The sequence below is a fragment of the Salvelinus fontinalis genome, chromosome 42 (assembly GCF_029448725.1).
Source record: "Salvelinus fontinalis isolate EN_2023a chromosome 42, ASM2944872v1, whole genome shotgun sequence".
NCBI lineage: Eukaryota > Metazoa > Chordata > Actinopteri > Salmoniformes > Salmonidae > Salvelinus > Salvelinus fontinalis.
Genome location: NC_074706.1, coordinates 13,027,546 through 13,043,146, shown reverse-complemented (window position 1 = coordinate 13,043,146; position 15,601 = coordinate 13,027,546). Strand labels below are relative to the sequence as shown.

At 42.3% G+C, this 15,601-nt stretch overlaps 1 protein-coding gene across 1 annotated transcript in view; it reads right to left on the bottom strand.

Moving 5' to 3' along the window:
- Nucleotides 1–2,670: 2,670 nt before the first annotated feature.
- Nucleotides 2,671–15,601, bottom strand: part of LOC129841526 (transmembrane protein 131-like) — a 122,576-nt gene continuing 109,645 nt past the window's right edge. Inside the window, exons 29-34 of the mRNA XM_055909832.1 lie at nucleotides 13,526–13,601; nucleotides 11,404–11,519; nucleotides 10,942–11,068; nucleotides 6,649–6,725; nucleotides 6,365–6,504; nucleotides 2,671–3,203 (exon numbers count right to left, since the gene is read on the bottom strand). Coding sequence (XP_055765807.1) covers nucleotides 2,886–3,203; nucleotides 6,365–6,504; nucleotides 6,649–6,725; nucleotides 10,942–11,068; nucleotides 11,404–11,519; nucleotides 13,526–13,601 — 854 coding nt within the window. The 3' untranslated portion in view covers nucleotides 2,671–2,885. The remainder of the gene's footprint in view (nucleotides 3,204–6,364; nucleotides 6,505–6,648; nucleotides 6,726–10,941; nucleotides 11,069–11,403; nucleotides 11,520–13,525; nucleotides 13,602–15,601) is intronic.

Below are 15,601 nucleotides of genomic sequence, written 5' to 3'. Positions count from 1 at the left end.
TCCCAAATTCCCTTGGAGCCTCTGTTCCTGCAAGCAATATACTGTCCATTTGAATGGCGTGGCGTAGCGTTTGGCCATAGCAAGAAGTTTGGGTAGCCAGGCAAACGATGCCAAATAGTGAGCATAATGTAGTATTTCCCTTTTCTCTGTCCAACAATATATATGGAACAGTACATTGAGTCAAAAGAGGAACTGAAGCCAGAGTGAAACATGGGGATTGGTTTTATCAAGTGTTATTTCTGATTTATACTGAACAAAAATATAAACGCAACATGTAAAGTGTTGGTCCCATGTTTCATGAGCTGAAATAAAAGATCCCAGAAATGTTCCACTGCACAAAAAGCTTTTTTCTAAAATGTTTTGCATAAATGTGCCAAGATAACCCATTCACCTGACAGGTGTGGCATATCAAGAAGCTGATTAAAAAGCATGATCATTACACAGGTGCACCTTGTGGTGGGGACAATAACAGACCTCCACATGGTCTAAGACCAGCCACCCAGACAGCTGATGAAACTAAGGAGTATTTCTGTCTGTAATAAAGCCCTTTTGTCTGGGCCTGCCTCCCAGGTGGGTGGGTTTATGCCCCCCCAGCCCCACCCATGGCTGCCCCCATGCCGTCATGTGAAATCCATAGATTAGGGCCTAATGAATGTATTTAAATTGACTGATTTCATTATATGAACTTGAAATTGTTACATGTTACGTTTATTTTTGTTCAGTATAGTTAAATCCGTGGTCGAAGATCAACAACGAATATCCTAATCTTAGAATCTTAAAAATGTGACTTTTATAAACATACTTTTAATTGATTGATATCAATTGTGCAGTTATTTGAATCAATTGATTACTTGGCATGGTGTATATTTCACTTAGTTTCACTGTATATTATTAGGTCATCACCTGTTGTACAGTAGTGGCCAAAAGTTTTGAGAATGACACAAATATACATTTTCACAGTCTGCTGCCTCAGTTTGTATGATGGCAATTTGCATATACTCCAGAACGTTATGAAGAGTGATCAGATGAACTGCAATTAACCGCAAAGTCCCTCTTTGCCGTGCAAATGAACTGAATCCCCCCAAAACATCTCCACTGCATTTCAGCCCTACCACAAAATGACCAGCTGACATCATGTCAGTGATTCTCTCGTTAACACAGGTGTGAGTGTTGACGAGGACAAGGCTGGAGATCACTCTGTCATGCTGATTGAGTTCGAATAACAGACTGGAAGCTTCAAAAGGAGGGTGGTGCTTGGAATCATTGTTCTTCCTCTGTCAATCATGGTTACCTGCAAGGAAAGACGGGTCGTCATTGCTTTGCACAAAAAGGGCTTCACAGGCAAGGATATTGCTGCCAGTAAGATTGCACCTAAATCAACCATTTATTGGATCATAGAGAACTTCAAAGAAAGCGGTTCAATTGTTGTGAAGAAGGCTTCAGGGCGCCCAAGAAAGTCCAGCAAGCGCCAGGACCATCTCCTAAAGTTGATTCAGCTTCGGGATCGGGGCACCACCAGAACATTGCTTGCTCAGGAATGGCAGCAGGCAGGTGTGAGTGCATCTGCACGCACAGTGAGGCAAAGACTTTTGGAGGATGGCCTGGTGTCAAGAAGGGCAGCAAAGAAGCCACTTCTCTCCAGGAAAAACACCAGGGACAGACTGATATTCTGCAAAAGGTACAGGGATTGGACTGCTGAGGACTGGGGTAAAGTCATTTTCTCTGATGAATCCCCTTTCCGATTGTTTGGGGCATCTGGAAAAAAGCTTGTCCGGAGAAGACAAGGTGAGCGCTACCATCAGTCCTGTTGCATGCCAACAGTAAAGCATCCTGAGACCATTCATGTGTGGGGTTGCTTCTCAGCCAAGGGAGTGGGCTCACTCACAATTTTGCCTAAGAACACAGCCATGAATAAAGAATGGTACTAACACATCCTTCGAGATCAACTTCTCCCAACCATCCAGGAACAGTTTGTTGACAAACAATGCCTTTTCCAGCATGATGGAGCACCTTGCCATAAGGCAAAAGTGATAACTAAGTGGCTCGGGGAACAAAACATCGATATTTTGGGTCCATGGCCAGGAATCTCCCCAGACCTTAATCCCATTGAGAACTTGTGGTCAATCCTCAAGAGGCAGGTGGACAAACAAAAACCCACAAATTATGACGAACTCCAAGCATTGATTATGCAAGACTGGGCTGCCATCAGTCAGGATGTGGCCCAGAAGTTAATTGACAGCATGCCAGGGCGGATTGCAGAGGTCTTAAAAAAGAAGGGTCAACACTGCAAATATTGACTCTTTGCATCAACTTCATGTAATTGTCAATAAAAGCCTTTGACACTTATGAAATGCTTGTAATTCTACTTCAGTATTCCATAGTAACATCTGACAAAAATATTTAAAGACACTGAAGCAGCAAACTTTGTGGAAATTAATATTTGTGTCATTCTCAAAACTTTTGGCCACAACTGTACATTTGAATTCTGTGACATTTTCTGGTTATAATTGTTTTTGTAAAGCGATTTAAACTGCTGTATGAAAGTGATTTTGATGGATGGCAAAGATAACAAGCTTTACGGTCCTTCGGTTACTGCCATATTCTAAATAGTTGTAGCGTGGGGGACAAAGCAAACAAGACATCAAGTACAAAACCTTTTTTATTCTTATTTTTTATTTTCTATGATCAAAACTGCAAAACATCTAGAAAAATATACAACAAATGCTTAACTTTTCACAACATTGAACGTTTGAAAAAAAAAGGAACATAAAAGTAAAGGAAAATTCACATTTTTTCCCCATTATCGATAAAAGCACATTCATTTCTTGTTCCTTTATTTTATAGCATCGTTTTTGTTTGTTGTCGTCGGATATGCCAGGTTCTTATTAAACGTCGCCGCAGTAGCCCGAGTCGTTGGACAGCTGCGAGTTTGAGCTGCGGTTGGATGAGGAGTTCCAAATGTCCAGGTTCATGTGGGGGCCGAAGGGGTTGAAGCTGGAGTACTGCTTGGGGCGGCACATGCCCCCGGGCTCCCGGTTGAAGGGGGCGTGAGGTGGGGTGATGGGGCTGACGGGGGACACCGGGGACATGGGGACTGAGCGCTCGGGCTGGAAGTGGCTTTGGTATGGCTCCCTCTGGGGGGTCCAGATGGAACCGAACAGACTGGACATGGGGGACAGGCTCCTGGTGCCGGGGAAATATGGCTAAGGGGGAAACAGAGCGAGAGAGAGAGAGAAACAAAATATGGTTTAGAAAAGATATGGCACCATTTATTTTACAAAAAATGATCGTATTAAATGTTGCTGGACACAAAAATCTAAAAGTAAAGTTTATGAGAAGCTGTGTTGAATTCCTATACACACAATATTCCCTCTTGAACTGTTGCCATTTTTAACCACTTCATGTTTCTGAAGTTACAAACTCTGTGTTCCCAGTGGGCCCAAAGAGAAAATCAAGTGCTCTATAGGTCTACCGCTGACCAATCGAATGGCACAGATGACCGTGTCTGCAGTAACGTAGCAGGCATAAAAGAAAGCTACAGTAAAGTTGATACTGTGAGATTTCAAAATTAGATTTCAAAAATGACTAGAGAGACTGTCAATGAATACAGCAGAGATGGTTTTTATGAGTGAGTTTTATAAGCCATAAAATGCACATTCTTCCTATTTCCACTCAGCGCTACAACAAGCACTGAAACAGTAATGAATGAGTAGGAAAGTGCATATATAGGCTTGCGTTGTTATTATTTGCAGCTTGGGTCTTTTTTAATATCGAGGAATATTTCACTTTCTCTGTTCATAGGAGTAACAAATTTGTGCATGAAGCAGAAATAATGCGGTGCGACTCGGGTTTCGCCATCAGCTGGAAGACGGTGTCCCTTTTTGGTCAGTGTCAGTGGAGGAAAGGGAGAGCGGAGGGATGTTGAGAGGCGGACTCTCAGTCTGCTGCTCTCTCCCTCTGCTGAGACAGACCATCAGATGCAGGCACCATAAGCCCAGTAAATATTTTTATAAAAAGCAAATTATTTGAACAGCTGTGCTTCACAAGTAATACAACAATGGATCTATTACTGATGTGATCATATAGCCTACCTCAAATTTTGAATTAGATTTTTTTTTAAATGGCCCAAACAACACAATGGCAGGGCAATTCAAGCAAAGCCAATATTCGGTCATAACGTATTGGGCCTATAGCTTACAGCACAAAACTCTTTGCTACAGTACTGTTTTCAATTGGTTAATGTTGCATAGGCTTACGTTTTGTAAATCATGTTAAAAAAAAATCTGAGTGGTAGATCTCAGCTTGCATTTTGACTCAAATTGATCTTGACTCAGAAAAGGTTGGTGACAACTGTTCTAGAGTTTTCCCTGTTAACACTATCAACATTTCCCTTTACTGTGGCAATTGTGATCGAATCAACACAATATTAGCCACTTTCAGTGCTACAAACCGAAACTATGCAAGAGATTTTGTTGTAGGCAGAACACATTGGAATAGGATTCTATTGCATTGATACGCACTACTCCGCCCGTACTCTACACAGACCGGTGCGGCATAAACAAATCAGAGCTGCAGTAGGCCTATATGCAAATAGACCATTGCCATATATGGATCTGTGCAATTTTCTTTGAACTGGACTGTGTTTACAGCATGAGCGGCCGTGAGTAGATGCGCTTGTTTTGAGATCAAAGTCGAGAACTGCATGTAGCCACATGTAAACATTTTGTTCATATCCTTTGCTAGTTAGTGAGTTATTAGCCCAGTTATAGATCATTTGTGGTCAGCAATAGGGGCGTGATTGTTTCCTACAAGAGCACAAAACGTATACATCTCTAGACATTTTTGAAAAGCGAGTCAGGTAAAGAGCTTTTTTTTGTCTTAATGACCCAGTGTTGTATTTTGAGACAGGCTTGAATAAACTAAGTAGCCAATAGGCAGAGGGTAGCATAATCTGGGAATAATAATGCATTTTATTTTGTAAAGTGGTTTCTTGCATCAAACAACAACATTTTCAGTCACCTCCTTGTCTGAAGGTTAATGATAAGCCCTGCATGTTTTTTCTTCTTCAAAAGTCTCATAGAATGTAGACCTACATTGAACACCACACATTGGCTACTACTGTAGGCTGAATGATAGAACTGCTATTTCCATGTTAAAATATTATGGGATGTATTTTCTCCATTGTTTTTTATGGTAGGCCACTCTGGTAGGCCTACATTATGATCAAATAGCCACAGTAGCCTACATGGCCACTTTTAAAACTGTAATTTAACGCTGGTAGAGCCTCAGTGTTCAGAGTAAATGTTGGAAGTTGCACAGAATTTTCACAACATTCAAGTTTGTGCTCAGCAGACCAGAAATGTGCTCAGTACCCAATACATATTTGAGGGAACATTGCACACAAGACATGCGATAATGGAGGTGGTCAGGATCTTGCTAAAAAAAATCTTCATTTTACAGCCCTGTCACCGCTAGTATTTTGGTATTTACTTTCTGGTTCTTGTTAGAAAACAATTCAATACAATGATGAGTACCATTTGTGACTTTTTACTAAGAGTTAGGAAAAGAAAGATATCATCTATGTCATCAAGCGGTCAGTGACATTGTTTTGTCTAAATAACAGGTAAACAATGGTCTCTAAAATAAAGCCTAACCGAAAGACTATGATCTACATTGTATTGACCCATGCTGAGGCCAGAACCATGGTGGGTAGTTTGTGAAAAGTGGAAGTTCTCCAGTCAAGAGAAGCAGACAAAGCCTCAATCTCTAGATTCCTATTCAAACCGCAGAGATTGCAGTTCCTATTTTATAAGCTCTATTTGCTTTGTTATAAATCACACAGTTAGATTGTGATGTTAAATTTGATAACCACAGACAGCACACCAAAAGGGAAAAACAGAGGTTACAGAGGCCAAGGGCGTTTCAGAAAACAGACGGTCAACAAAACGGTAGCTCCACAGATTCAGATGAGTTACAATAACACACATATTGATTATCCACATAATTTCAAACAGTCCTTTATACTTTATATTAAATTATATATAATAAATACATAACATTAAATACTAAGCTTAACTTAGACAGATTTACTAAGCATTTGCACATGCCTTTTTCGACAAGGAATTAAACATTGGGGACATATCAAGTGGGCAAAATAAAGGTTTGAAGAAAAAAAACATGACTCTTAAGTGTAAATGAAGGCAGTTTCTTGTTTTGATCTTTTTCTTCGGTCCAGACACTTAGGAAACCTGCACGAAGTCAAGTGGTTAGGACTAGGTCATTGACTGAGGCAGACGGGGACAGTAATGATAGATATTAGGGGGATTAGGTTGAATGGAGCAAGCAGCGGGTCCCAGAGGTTTACCTTGCTGCCCACACAGCCGGCTGTATCCCAGGTCGAGGGAGCCTCCTGGGAACACTCCTCGCTCCAGCTGGGCCGGTGGCTGTAGGCTACCGTCTGGCTCTCTGGCTGGCATGGGAAACTGTTGTGGAAGTTGGTGTTGCCTGCGGACCGATGGTACAGATACAATGGTAAGTGTTTCCCCCGTGATATTTCACCAGGTTGTACCATTGAGATCAAAAGCCCTTTTCCAGGGAGACCTGTATAAGACATTTTACACACAATAACACAGTAGGTTTGACGCCTACCTGCTGACATGTAGTTGCCCTGGCCACAGTATGCATACGGGCTGTTACATTGGCTGTTGGCACTGTTCCAAGGGAAGCTGTTCAAGAACACAAATATACATTAAGGAAAACACAAAATCGTAAATTAGCTAACACACAATATTTCACAATAAAAAAAGTATATCATTTGACAGGTAACCACATTTGCATGTATTAAGGATCCCTGGGGTCCAGCAACATTAAGGCAGTTACATATTATTACAAATATTACATTTCACAACACATTAAGTCTGTGCACTCAGGCCACTACTCCAGTACCACATATCTACAATACAAAAGCCATACGCGTGTGTAGCGTGTGTGTGTTATGTGTACGGGTGTGCCTGTGTCTCTTCACAGTCTCTGCTGTTCCATAAGGTGTATTTTTATTTAAAATATATATACAGTGGGGAGAACAAGTATTTGATACACTGCCGATTTTGCAGGTTTTCCTACTTACAAAGCATGTAGAGGTCTGTAATTTTTATCATAGGTACACTTCAACTATGAGAGACGGAATCTAAAACAAAAATCCAGAAAATCACATTGTATGATTTTTAAGTAATTAATTTGCATTTTATTGCATGACATAAGTATTTGATACATCAGAAAAGCAGAACTTAATATTTGGTACAGAAACCTTTGTTTGCAATTACAGAGATCATACGTTTCCTGTAGTTCTTGACTAGGTTTGCACACACTGCAGCAGGGATTTTGGCCCACTCCTCCCTACAGATCTTCTCCAGATCCTTCAGGTTTCGGGGCTGTCGCTGGGCAATACGGACTTTCGGCTCCCTCCAAAGATTTTCTATTGGGTTCAGGTCTGGAGACTGGCTAGGCCACTCCAGGACCTTGAGATGCTTCTTACGGAGCCACTCCTTAGTTGCCATGGCTGTGTGCTTCGTGTCGTTGTCATGCTGGAAGACCCAGCCACGACTCATCTTCAATGCTCTTACTGAGGGAAGGAGGTTGTTGGCCAAGATCTCGCGATACATGGCCCCATCCATCCTCCCCTCAATACGGTGCAGTCGTCCTGTCCCCTTTGCAGAAAAGCATCCCCAAAGAATGATGTTTCCACCTCCATGCTTCACGGTTGGGATGGTATTCTTGGGGTTGTACTCATCCTTCTTCTTCCTCCAAACACGGCGAGTGGAGTTAGACCAAAAAGCTATATTTTTGTCTCATCAGACAACATGACCTTCTCCCATTCCTCCTCTGGATCATCCAGATGGTCATTGGCAAACTTCAGACGGGCCTGGACATGCACTGGCTTAAGCAGGGGGACCTTGCGTGCGCTGCAGGATTTTAATCCATACAGTCCCGGCGTAGTGTGTTACTAATGGTTTTCTTTGAGACTGTGGTCCCAGCTCTCTTCAGGTCATTGACCAGGTCCTGCCGTGTAGTTCTGGGCTGATCCCTCACCTTCCTCATGATCATTGATGCCCCACGAGGTGAAATCTTGCATGGAGCCCCAGACCGAGGGTGATTGACCGTCATCTTGAACTTCTTCCATTTTCTAATAATTGCGCCAACAGTTGTTTCCTTCTCACCAAGCTGCTTGCCTATTGTCCTGTAGCCCATCCCAGCCTTGTGCAGGTCTACAATTTTATCCCTGATGTCCTTACACAGCTCTCTGGTCTTGGCCATTGTGGAGAGGTTGGAATCTGTTTGATTGAGTGTGTGGACAGGTGTCTTTTATACAGGTAACGAGTTCAAACAGGTGCAGTTAATACAGGTAATGAGTGGAGAACAGGAGGGCTTCTTAAAGAAAAACTAACAGGTCTGTGAGAGCCGGAATTCTTACTGGTTGGTAGGTGATCAAATACTTATGTCATGCAATAAAATGCAAATTAATTATTTAAAAATCATACAATGTGATTTTCTGGATTTTTGTTTTAGATTCCGTCTCTCACAGTTGAAGTGTACCTATGATAAAAATGACAGACCTCTACATGCTTTGTAAGTAGGAAAACCTGCAAAATCGGCAGTGTATCAAATACTTGTTCTCCCCACTGTATATCTGATTCTACTGCTTGCATCAGTTACCTGACGTGGAATAGAGTTCCATGTAGTCATGGCTCTATATAGCACTGTGCACCTCCCATAGTCTGTTCTGGACTTGGGGATAATGAAGAGACATCTGGTGGCAGGTCTTGTGGGGTATGCATGGGTATCTGAGCTGTGTGTTAGTAGTTTAAACAGACAGCTTGGTGCATTCAGCATGTCAATACTTCTTATAAACTCAAGTAGTGATGAAGTCAATATCTCCTCTACTTTGAGCCATGAGAGATGGACCTGCATATCATTAATGTTAGCTCTCCGTGTACATTTAAGGGCCAGCCGTGCTGCCCTGTTCTGAGCCAAAGTCCCTCTTTGTGGCACCTGACCACACGAATGAGCCCGTAGGACTTGCCTTGTTGATAGTGGTTTTAAGAAGGCAGAGCAGCGCTTTATTATGGACAGACTTCTTCCCCATCGTAGGTACTGTTGCATCAACAACATAGTTAGTCACCTCAACTTGCTCAATTTCCACATTATTCATTAGAATATGTAGTTGAGGTTTAGGGCTTAGTGAATAATCTGTCCCAAATACAATGCTTTTAATTTTAGAAACATTTAGGACCAACTTATTTCTTGCAACCCGCTCTGAAACCGACTGCAGCTTTTTGTTAAGTGTTGCAGTGATTTCACTCGCTGTAGTAGCTGACGTGTAAAGTGTTGAGTCATCCGCATACATAGATACAGAGAATTCCTGATTCTATCTGGATTATGTTGGAGGAGCTTCCATTAAAGAACAACCTCTGTGTTCTGTTAGACAGGTAACTCTTTATCAACAATACAGCAGGGGGTGTAAAGCCATAACACATACGTTCTTCCAGCAGCAGACTATGATCGATAATGTCAAAAGCCGCACAGAAGTTATTTTTACAGTTATTTTCTTAATGGGTGCATGCTTATTAGTAACTGGAAAAAGCAATTTCATAAATGTGTCAAGTGCAGCATCTGGTTGCTCCTCAATACACACCAGCAAATATTCTTTACATCATCAACATAGGAATCACTACGAAACGTATTGTATGACCTCTTATACACTATATTAGGCCCAGCCTTTGAAACTTTGGTTTTCCTAAATATGGCTACTATATTGTGATCACTACATCCGATGGATTTGGATACTGCTTTAAGGCAGATTTCTGCAGCATTAGTAAAGATGTGATCAACACATGTTGATGAATTCATTTCTGTGCTGTTTGTAAATACCCTGGTAGGTTGACTGACAACCTAAACCCAGAGTGGGGGTGGTGCAGCGGTCTAAGGCACTGCATCTCAGTGCAAGAGGCGTCAATACAGTCCCTAGTTCGAATCCAGGCTGCATCCCATATGCCCGTGATTGGGAGTCCCATAGGGCAAAGCACAATTGGCCCAGCATCGTCCAGGTTTGGCTGGGGTAGGCCGTCATTGTAAATAAGAATTTGTTCTTAACTGACTTGCCTAGTTAAATAAAGGTTGCTGGCACTGGTTACAGTTTGATGCTTTTTCTTGAGTGGGCAGCTTGATGAAAGCCAGTCAATATTAAGGGCACCCAGAAGAATAGACCTCTGTTGATATCACATACATTATCAAGCATTTCACACATATTATCCAGTTACTGACTGCTAGCAGTTTGTGGTTTATAGCAGCTTCCCACTCGAATGGGCTTTAGGTGAGGCAGGTGAACCTGTAGCCATATTACTTCAACAGTATTTAACATGAGATCCTCTAAGCTTTACAGGAATGTGGCTCTGAATATAGACCGCGACACTGGCCCCATTGGCATTTCTGTCTTTTCTGTAGGTGTTATAACCATGTATTGCTACCACTGTATCATCAAAGGTATTATCTAAGTGAGTTTTAGAATAGGAATGTCATCTATTACTAGCAAGTTATTTCATGAACCTTGTTTCTTAGGATACGTATGTTCATGTGGGCCATTTTTAGCACTCTTCTGGCATTCTTGATTGTTTTTATTGCTTTACTGGGAAGCTTATGAGAAGTAGGTAGACATGAGAATGTTTTTTATGTTGGAGGTAATAGTGCAGGGTGAGAGTGCACACAGTTGACGTCCTACTAGGGCATACCACCTCAGTGCTATGAACTCTGGTTCATAGGCAAATGATTACTGTATACAATAGCTGTATGATCGACATGGCCTGACAATCAAAATGGCTTCCTAAGCTACAACATGATTGTACAAAAGACACAATTAGTACATTTCCTCTCGGCTTAGTGACCTACCCATTGAAGGGGGCTGCGGCTTGAGGTACGTAGGGCACGGCCTCTGAGGCGTTGTACCTGAACTCATTGGTGAGGGGCACAGAGGGAGCCGACCAAGTCTCCTCAGGAAAATACTGGCCCGCCACATCTGAGAGAGAAGAGGGAAACAATTAACATAGAGCATTTATAACAAGGTAAGCAGTAACACAGGCTTTATAGTAGGGTTGGAGAAAAAGCCGGCATACTTGGCTGTCCAGAAAGAGGGTTGGCCATCCCCGATTTACGACGCCAAACATTTACAGCAATCGCACTCATTCGCGAAACGCATTTATGCAATGACAAACAAAACAATACCCTTGCATGCTAATTTTATAGCACTTCCCATTTTGAGATCAACTTTCTATTTATAATAGACAATACATTTTACACACGGTTTCTGATGTACAGGTATGTCAACATTTATTGACTAAGCACTTCACTCACCCATGGTGCTGTCCATGCGGGCTGCTACAGAAGCGAAGCTGGGGGCAAAGCTGGGGGGCACTGGGGCGGGCTCTGTTGGGCTTTGGCAAGGCTCCTTCCTGTACAGGTTATTCATGCTGCACACCAGGGGACAGATATAGCACTTTGAGATTATGTGTGTAATGAAAAGCACTTAAGAAATGTACATACAGTGGGGAGAACAAGTATTTGATACACTGCCGATTTTGAAGGTTTTCCTACTTACAAAGCATGTAGAGGTCTGTAATTTTTATCATAGGTACACTTCAACTGTGAGAGACGGAATCTAAAACAAAAATCCAGAAAATCACATTGTATGATTTTTAAGTAATTAAATTGCATTTTATTGCGTGACATAAGTATTTGATCACCTACCAACCAGTAAGAATTCCGGCTCTCACAGACCTGTTAGTTTTTCTTTTAGAAGCCCTCCTGTTCTCCACTCATTACCTGTATTAACTGCACCTGTTTGAACTTGTTACTTGTATAAAAGACACCTGTACACACACTCAATCAAACAGACTCCAATCTCTCCACAATGGCCAAGACCAGAGAGCTGTGTAAGGACATCAGGGATGAAATTGTAGACCTGCACAAGGCTGGGATGGGCTACAGGACAATAGGCAAGCAGCTTGGTGAGAAGGCAACAACTGTTGGCGCAATTATTAGAAAATGGAAGATGTTCAAGATGACGGTCAATCACCCTCGGTCTGGGGCTCCATGCAAGATCTCACCTCGTGGGGCATCAATGATCATAAGGAAGGTGAGGGATCAGCCCAGAACTACACGGCAGGACCTGGTCAATGACCTGAAGAGAGCTGGGACCACAGTCTCAAAGAAAACCATTAGTAACACACTACGCTGTCATGGATTGAAATCCTGCAGCGCACGCAAGGTCCCCCTGCTCAAGCCAGCGCATGTCCAGGCCCGTCTGAAGTTTGCCAATGACCATCTGGATGATCCAGAGGAGGAATGGGAGAAGGTCATGTGGTCTGATGAGACAAAAATAGAGCTTTTTGGTCTAAACTCCACTCGCCGTGTTTGGAGGAAGAAGAAGGTTGAGTACAACCCCAAGAACACCCTCCCAACCGTGAAGCATGGAGGTGGAAACATAATTCTTTGGGGATGCTTTTCTGCAAAGGGGACAGGACGACTGCACCGTATTGAGGGGAGGATGGATGGGGCCATGTATCGCGAGATCTTGGCCAAAAACCTCCTTCCCTCAGTAAGAGCATTGAAGATGGGTCGTGGCTGGATCTTCCAGCATGACAACGACCCGAAACACACAGCCAGGGCAACTAAGGAGTGGCTCCGTAAGAAGCATCTCAAGGTCCTGGAGTGGCCTAGCCAGTCTCCAGACCTGAACCCAATAGAAAATCTTTGGAGGGAGCTGAACGTCCGTATTGCCCACCGACAGCCCTGAAACCTGAAGGATCTGGAGAAGGTATGTATGGAGGAGTGGGCCAAAATCCCTGCTGCAGTGTGTGCAAACCTGGTCAATAACTACAGGAAACGTATGATCTTTGTAATTGCAAACAAAGGTTTCTGTACCAAATATTAAGTTCTGCTTTTCTGATGTATCAAATACTTATGTCATGCAATAAAATGCAAATTAATTACTTAAAAATCATACAATGTGATTTTCTGGATTTTTGTTTTAGATTCCGTCTCTCAGAGTTGAAGTGTACCTATGATAAAAATTACAGACCTCTACATGCTTTGTAAGTAGGAAAACCTTCAAAATCGGCAGTGTATCAAATACTTGTTCTCCCCACTGTAAATAATCAACATTATTATTGGAACTTTGACTTCTCCATTAGGGTTGATAGGATCAAAGTGTCTTTGTCAGTAAGGACTTCTAGAATGATAGTACACTTCTTGAAACACTATTAAGAGTTGTTCAGTTGGTTAGAGTATGGCTGTGCTTGCCACACTACAGTTGTGGGTTGAACTGTAAGTAGCTTTATATAAAACAGTCTGCTAAATGACCATAAGAGTATGTCTTCCATTCTATGTGGTTGCTGTGTGTGTTTACGTGTGTGTATTTATCTGTCTGTGTTGGTGCGATTAAATCAGTTAATGTGTGTGTGTGAGTGGTGTGTACCTCTGGGCCTTGTAGGTGGAGTTCATGGTCTGGTAGCAGTCCCTCTCGGCTGGGTAGACGCCGTACTGCATGTCCCCTGTGGACACAGACACACAGCTACAGATCACAACTCTGACCCTGCTTTCTAATGAAAACTGGTTAGTTCATTCCTCCTTTTTCTACTATATCAGCGTCAGAGAGGGAGAGAGAGAGCGTGGGAGTAGTAATGTTAATCGAAATTGTTAAAAGGTTTAAATAACAATTCTAAAAAATGCAACAGTGAAAATACTACAAACGTTTAGATAAAAAAAAAATATATATATATATATATATATATATCAGATATTGACTGCATTTTTGCGCATAAAACATTGGACTGGCACGGACAAATAATGAATGGAGTTCAGGCATTTTGGTGGGAATTCAGGAATTACATTTATAGTAAAATGTCATTTTTCTTTTATTCCCAGGTATTTTTTTAATACTTTGTGATAAAATAAACAATATTATGTGCCTCATTTGCCTGGGTGTATTTGCATTCATGAATACATTTATATAAAGGGGTGGAACAAGGCTACAACCAACAAAAACTTGCTCTGTCTCTAGGTCTACCTGCACTATCTAGACAGCCTCATGAATTATTCACTGTTGTTGTCACGTTCTCTTGCATAATTCAACAAGTGTGTCAAGAGAAGGATAACCATGCATTTTTTAAATCAAAACACTAGCTCTAGATTACACCTATTTATACCTGCTTTCCATTGTTTGCGAGATCAGACATAACATCACTATAATCTGAGCTTTAATTTTCAGAAGTTGCTTTAACTTCACCGCCTCTAATTTGCAAACATTTTAACTAAATCATGACTCTTTTTTCTCTCGATTGCATATAAATCTAAACCGATCAAAATAAGATATCTTTCTTGTGATGTAACTGTCGAGATGGTGCGTTAAATCCCAGACGTTGTGTTAGCGTTCTTATAGATGCACAGGAAAACCAATGTATTCCATTGAGCCCATTTCAGCCATTACCAGAGTGGGTTTGGCAGGTCATTAGAAACATTTCTGCGGTCCTTATGTCAACGAGAAAACACGAACGGCACTAGCAAGTGTGAGAAAGAGTCACCAGAGTAAGAGATTTAAGTGACAAGTGGATTTTGCACCCCTCAAAACACAGGAAATAGATGGCTGAGAGAGAGAGAGCTGTAGACAGAGAGAGAGAGGTAGACTGAGAGAAAGAGGGAGAGAGAAAGAAATAGGCGGAAAAAAAGAGAGATGGAGAACAGGTGAGGTGAAAGACGGATGCAACATTTCCATGTCTGATGAGGTGTACACTGAGGTGGATTCAGAGATGGGGAATTTGAGAATCTCAGCCCTAACCAACACAGACAAAGTCACTCCGAGCCAATGGACAAGAAAACATCTGGCCTAACCTAACCCAGCACCACGGTGCTCTGTAGAGTCTCCAGTCCCACTTCCAACCCCCCCAGCCCTCGGAGCTCCAGAGCATAGGTCCGGACCTACTATTCTGGAGTGAAAGGAGGACATTTTGATGAGAAGCACATGTGCGGGATGGAATGGAGACACGTGGCTATCCTGATGAAAGACAGAGCAACAGATCAGATGGAGAGAGAGTTGAGAATAGTAAAGGAACAATATGTAGGGTCCAAAAAATAAAAATAAAAAAATCCCTAAAGTAAATCTGTGACTCTAGGGCAGGGTTCTCCAACCCTTCCTGCAGGCTTTCTCTCCAACCCCAGCGGGGCGGCAGGTAGCCTAGCGGTTGGGCCAGTAACCGAAAGGTCGTTGGTTCTAGATTAGGGTTAAAGTGAAAACCTACAGGACGGTAGCTCTCCTGGAACAGGGTTGAAGAGCCCTGCTCTAGGGGCACGTTTCCTGATAATGGCAGCGCAGTGGTTGTGACAGTGTATGCACTTCCCCTGTCCGAGGTGCTGCAGTAGCGAGTGGGGGGAATGTGTATACACTTAGTGTACAAAACATTGGGAACACCTTCCTAATATTGAGTTGCAACCCCCTTTTGCCCTAAGAACAACCTCAATTCGTCGGGGCATGGACTCTGCAAGGTGTTGAAAGCAT